The sequence below is a fragment of the Arachis hypogaea genome, chromosome 15 (genome assembly GCF_003086295.3).
Source record: "Arachis hypogaea cultivar Tifrunner chromosome 15, arahy.Tifrunner.gnm2.J5K5, whole genome shotgun sequence".
NCBI lineage: Eukaryota > Viridiplantae > Streptophyta > Magnoliopsida > Fabales > Fabaceae > Arachis > Arachis hypogaea.
In genome coordinates, this window is record NC_092050.1 from 2,804,884 (window position 1) to 2,811,043 (window position 6,160).

Consider the following 6,160-nt stretch of genomic DNA (forward strand, 5'->3'; position numbering starts at 1 on the left):
AAATTGCACATCCAATTTAATTCAAACGAAAAACTAATCAAAATCACACTATAACTTATATTAGATCGAATTTTATTTTTGACAAACCTTATGAATTAGATCATATTTAATCCAATTCAAATTGTAAAATATGATATATTATTTTATTATTGATTTAAATTTTATATATTATATATTTAATTTATTATATATTTTTATCTTATATATATTATCATTGTTTAATAAATATTTTATAAATATAAAATAATATTCATTTATTTATTATTTATTTTATCCACTTAAAATTACTTTTATTTTTATATAATAAAAATTTAAAATTTTATTTTTAAAATCGAATAAACTGACCAATTCAAACTACAATAATTTAGATCGTATATATGTAAAAATAAAATTAAACTAACAGATCAAATTGAAACCGCAACAAATTATATACTTTTGAATTGAAGTAATTTTTTTTCAAAAATGATTTCAATCTTATCACTAACACCCCTAATAACTATAATGCAGATGCCATATGCTTTGCTTCTAGAGCCTTATCTTGGGAATTATAATTAAACTATAATAAAATTGATGCATATCATACCATAAAATTGAATAAACATTAACCAAAGTTGACATATTCAATTAACTAAAGTTGGTTCTTGCTGTAAAAGTGGGGAAGAAAAACCCCATGTCCCATTCACCTTTCATGTGGGGTGGTGGTAGCAATAACTATATGAGAAAACATAATATATGATCATAGAACAAAAATCAAAAGAAGAAATAAAGTGAATATGTGAAGCTAAAAGGAAAGAAGACCAAACCGGGTGATGGTTATTTCTATAAACCTTCCTAGAAGTGGAGCAATTCTTGGAAGGGTAGGGTAGGTTAGAGTGCCAAGAATGAACCAATTGAAGCTTAAGAGAGCGACAGCATCCGATGCCGGCTTGTTTTCTATGGTGGCAAAGAATTGCACCACACTCTTCAATGACATGCCTACCACGGCAAACAGAGCCACCACAAGAGGCATGCAAGGATCTTCCGCTTGCCACGCTGTCACGCCGACGACTACTGACAAGATAGCACTGAATACTGACTGCGAAATTGCCACGTCACGCCGGTAATCCGGCACTTGTGGCGTAGCCCCTGGTTTAAGGAGTTTAAGCAAATTGCTAGAACTTATTTTGTTGTCATGTTCCCAAATATCTTTTGTAATTACAAGATCTTGGAGGGGGAAGATATGTCTACCCTCGTCGTCGTAGTCGCCGGCGTCCTTCGACGACCAGTATGCCTTGCCTTTAACTTCTTTGAGCCGGCGGTTTTCGTTGATTTGATCTAGCAACTATTAACAAGACATAAGGAGTTACATATCAATGGCATTGTCCTTATTGACTCAAATTGTTTGATACTGTCATGAAACCACTCATTCCAAAAGCTTAAACTAATGGGAAAAAACAACTTAGATGTACTCTGTTATTAATATTTAATACCTTTCTCTCTAATTTTTCAATCTTTGCTACGGCCATATCATGCTCCTCTTCAAGCTCGGATACTAGTAACTCCATTATTCTGCGTTCTTTGACAGCTATCTGGAGATGTTCTTCAAGTTCCTTATAGTCCAGAAGTAGATTCGCTAGATCGATCTGCATCTGTTGCAGTTTGCGTTCCAACTGCATCGAATTAAAAATAACCACCATTGAAGCTAGTAAAATTTTTCATATACTCACCGTAGAAAATAAATTAATGACTCTCATCTTATAAACTTCTCATTTTTTCTCGTTTTATTCAACGTGGGACTAATTTCATACACTACTTCTCACACTGGTAACATTAACAATAAGAAAGGGATGATGAATTAGATACTAAACTAAACTAACCTGTCTCTCCCTATGAAAGGTGTTGAGGATTCTGGCAGGTAGTAAGACAAGGCCAAATGTCCATGATATAATTCCCAATGCTATATTTATGTTGAAGACAATTATATTCCTGATGAACTCCGTCCAAGTATATATGACAAGTAATGTAATTCTTGTACCAAACAAGCACACCAATTGGAATAGAGAGAAAGGCCATGTTACCAACACTAATATGTTAGCCACTATCTCAGAAACCAATCCCATTGATCACAAAATAATGTGTGATCTTCAATACTTATTAACACTTACACACTTTATCACATCCATCATCCTCTGCAAAATCGATCAGCACAGAACTATTAGTGTATGAATTGAATCAACATTTACGTACCATTATTGCAAGTTTGTGTAACACATATCTTCCCCTTAAAATCTCTTAGTTTGATAGTTCGGCACAATTGGTATATTTATTTATTTATTTATTTATTATCCATTGATACATGATACAATAAAACAATTAACCCAGTTCCATATCCGCTATCCAGAGAGTGTATTGCAATTTGCAAGCAAAGCTATACAGACAAAAGTAAAGATAATGCTAACGGTATTTATTATATTTAAAATATATAATTATTTTAATAATAATTAATAAATATTAAATAAGATAATTTAAATTTTTATTGTTGATTTTTTTTTATTATTTTTCAAATATTATCATTGCATATCTAATATTGAAGGAAACAGTAATTAATTAATGGGTGAAGAGGAAAGTTTTGGGGAGAAGTAAAATTTATTTTTTCTAGAATAAAAAAAGTTCGAACAAAATTACCATGTATAATGCATCTAGTCAATATTTTTTCTATTATTTATTCAATTTTACTCTTCACCAACTAAATTACTTTAATTAATTACCCTCGCAGCTATTTTTATTGAACCAAACAACGAGCGATAGAATTAGAATCAGAGAAGGTGAAAGAATAATATAGAATATTCAAACTTGATTATACGAAAACATAATTAAAAAAAGATATAATTAGAATAATTTAGTAGAAGAATAAAAAGAGGGGAGGAGGGTTGAGAGATTAATAGTAAGAGTAAGAGTAAGAGTGAGAGTAAAAGTGAGACTTACAAAAGAAACATAAGCATGCAATTGGAATGAGAAAAACAGACAAGAGAGGAAGGGCCCCTTCACTTTCAATCTTCAAATAGCAAATCAAATCAAACTCAACTGTGGAGTGTGGACTAAACCAATTCCTAAGTAGGAGTTTTCATTTTTAAAAGGAGTGCATGCTGCATACGTGGCACTGTTAGCGTTTTCGAACTGCCACGTACATTATGTGGATAAATACATCTCTTATCTTATGCTTATAGTTTAAACTTTACGCTTTCACTTATTAAGGAGGAAAGAATATCAATCGATAAAAACAATGAATTTATATAAATCTATTTTCTAACAGCTAAGAATTTATCTATATACCTATATATGTATGGAGATTATTAGAACAAAAAGATAAACATTTTTTTCTTTTTTCTTTCTCTTTATAAGATATACTAACTCTCTTTTTTCTATAAGATTAAAAAAAAATAATCTATTGAATTAAAATACTCTTTAATAATTATTATAATATTATAAATATTACTGATAATTTTTAATTATTCGAATACTTTTATTTTTAATATTTTATCAAATAATATAAAATATTTTAATTTGTTACAAAAATATTTTATATTTTTTATATATTTTATTATTAATTATAAAATATTAAAAATAAATATAATTTATTACATTTTAATAAATATATTTTGTATTATTATTATTATTATTACTTTTATTATTATTTTAATCAATCTAATGGTTATCACTAATTTTTATATATTATTAAAAGATATTTTGTTCAAATAAAATTATAAATATTTAATTTAAAAATATACGTTTTATACATAAAAAAATTATTTTATTTAAATATTTCGTAAAATATAAGAAATGTTTCTGACAGGAGAAAAAAAAATGTGACACGTTGAAATCAAAGGAAGAAGGGTAGGTCAAAGTTGAGATTTGATAAGAGTTACGTGTCCCGTTGGGGATGTAATCAGTGTCCCCGTTAGGGGTCTTTCCAATTTTTTTTTCTTTCTAATCAATATCCCCCTGCCTTCTTCCGTAGAATCAGGAAACTGAAATTAAGGATAAGGTTTTCTTTTCATTCTTCTTTTTTTCTTTAAACAAATTTCAAGAAAAAAAAATTTTCAAGGACAGGGCTTTTGTTTTTGTTTTTGGTCTTGATTTTTAAGAACAAAGCAGCAACCCATGAACCTATGTGGCTTTGAAGTTCTGGTCCTTTTCTTTTTTGGGGATCTAGCTATTCGAATTTGTTGATTGATAGTTTGAGGATTGAGCATGGGCCTTTTGTTATGGACTTTTTTTTATCAGATGTTTAATATAAATAATTTACAAAATAGGAAAAACTAAAAAACAGAGCAACAGTAAACAAAACAAAAAAAACCTAACAGAGCAACATTTTCTCATAAATATATAAAATCACTAAATGGAATAGCAAGGAATTATAGTGCACACAAAAAATAAATCATTAGTTCAGTTATTACATATATATATATATTATTTAATTATGTTTAAAATATATTTTATAGAATTTAATTTTGATACATTAATAGTATAAAATGTTTTATATCATTGTGCAATCACAATCGTTCTTAAATGATTATTTATGTAATTAATGTAAAAAATAATTATTTTTTACATTATAATATTATAGAAAAAGTATATAGAACCAAGAGGTGATCAGCCAAAAAGTAAACAACTTAACTAATTTATAATTATATTTAATTAATTTTATTTGTTTTTAATTTATAATATTTGATATTAATTGCTTCTCACCTCAAATTAAAATTCTAAATGATACGTTGGAGAATTAGAGGCGGAGATCACAGAACTCTCCTTCCAACCATCCCGATTCTTAGTATATAAAAAAATTTATAAAATATATAAAAAAATATATTTAATATAAAAAAAATATTTTAAAACTTATTAGAAGAAACATCCTAATGATTCCTAACATTATTAAAAGTTTTGGATTTACTCAAAAGACATTTAACTAATTTTTAACTGGTACTCTCATGATTTTTAACATTATTAAATATTATATAATTAAATGCATATGAGAATGCATCAAAATTACATCATAAACTACAACCTCCTCCTGTCCCTCTCTCTTCCAAAAAAAAAAAAATTGGATGAATTACGAGTTGACAAACTCAGCTTATTTTACACACATAATAATGAAGAATATTTCCCTTTTTGCTATATTTATCATTAAAGGCACAAGCTTCTTAAAAAGAGCTTCTTCATAATACATAGATTATACAGGTCTATTCGGCTAGCAGGATTTAAATATCCCCTGCTAAAGGCATAGAGAATCTAAAAAGATCTCCATGAAAATCTATGTAAATCGGTGAATAAACATATCAAAGTTGATGAATTTGAATAGTGAAAGATATATACTCGCTTGACTTTCAATTTTCCGGTTCAAATTCTTGTGTTTAAAAAAGAAAAAAAAAACTAATAATAATTAAACACATAATGATGATGATGATGATTATTTTGATTTGGAGGTGCAGGAATTGTGAATGTAACTCCCATTCAAGGGATGAAACTTGAGTTTACAATCAAGGTAGCACCAAAACTTAACAGAACCAATCAAAGGCCCTATCCTCCATTGAGTCCTAGCATTACCCTTGAAATCAAAGGTCGCCAAGTTGAGCTTCCAAGAATCAGTGACCGCCTGCATTTGTTCCGGCGTCAACGGTATCGCCGACGATTGGACAAAGTAGTTAAGAAACTGTGTGTTGTTTTTGGGTACATCAAATGGGTCAGCAACCATCATTGCTACGGGTTGACCTTGGAAGCTAAGGTTGAACCTTATGTCGGAAAATGATGCATGTGCTTTCATGTTTTCGTTCTGCGCCATCACTTGGATCCGGAGTTGGGTTTCGAGGATTCCGGTGTAGTCGTTTCGGAAAATGTCTAGGTGAGCATTTGTGACGGTTATTGTCGGTACCCTTGGTCGGATTAGTATGTACCCTGCAAAGACTACTATGCCGGCAACAATCACAGCTAGGGCTATGATTGTGCATATGATGGCTAGTAGCCATATTAAAGGGTTCGTGTGGCCTTGTCGGCCCACACGAAGCCTTCGGTTATGGTACCGTGTGGCCCCATCACGACTTTCAAAGTCGCGATGGTGACGATTCTGGTTGTGGTTGTGGCTGTCGCTGTGGTTGTACGACCCTGACTCGGGGGCGGGCTGCAT

The 6,160-nt window shown here is 30.0% G+C and overlaps 2 protein-coding genes across 2 annotated transcripts; both read right to left on the minus strand.

Moving 5' to 3' along the window:
• Positions 1-580: 580 nt before the first annotated feature.
• LOC112747576 (uncharacterized) lies at positions 581-3,084 on the minus strand. Its single transcript, XM_025795663.2, has 4 exons — positions 2,965-3,084; positions 1,857-2,168; positions 1,470-1,649; positions 581-1,321 (listed from the first exon to the last, which is right to left on the minus strand). The coding sequence occupies exons 2-4, from the start codon at positions 2,097-2,099 to the stop codon at positions 782-784; spliced, it is 963 nt and encodes a 320-aa protein (XP_025651448.1). The 5' UTR covers positions 2,100-2,168; positions 2,965-3,084; the 3' UTR covers positions 581-781.
• Positions 3,085-5,446: 2,362 nt separating this feature from the next.
• Positions 5,447-6,160, minus strand: LOC112747577 (uncharacterized). Its single transcript, XM_025795664.3, has one exon. It carries the CDS (start codon positions 6,158-6,160, stop codon positions 5,447-5,449), a length of 714 nt encoding a protein of 237 aa, XP_025651449.1.

Coding starts and splice junctions, on each gene's coding strand:
- LOC112747576 (XM_025795663.2), bottom strand. CDS start 2,099: ATGGGATTGGTTTCTGAGATAGTGGCTAACATATTAGTGTTGGTAACA. Junction 1,650..1,856: donor CCTTTCATAGGGAGAGACAG/GTTAGTTTAGTT, acceptor AATTCGATGCAG/TTGGAACGCAAACTGCAACA. Junction 1,322..1,469: donor TTGAAAAATTAGAGAGAAAG/GTATTAAATATT, acceptor TCTTGTTAATAG/TTGCTAGATCAAATCAACGA.
- LOC112747577 (XM_025795664.3), bottom strand. CDS start 6,160: ATGCAGCCCGCCCCCGAGTCAGGGTCGTACAACCACAGCGACAGCCAC.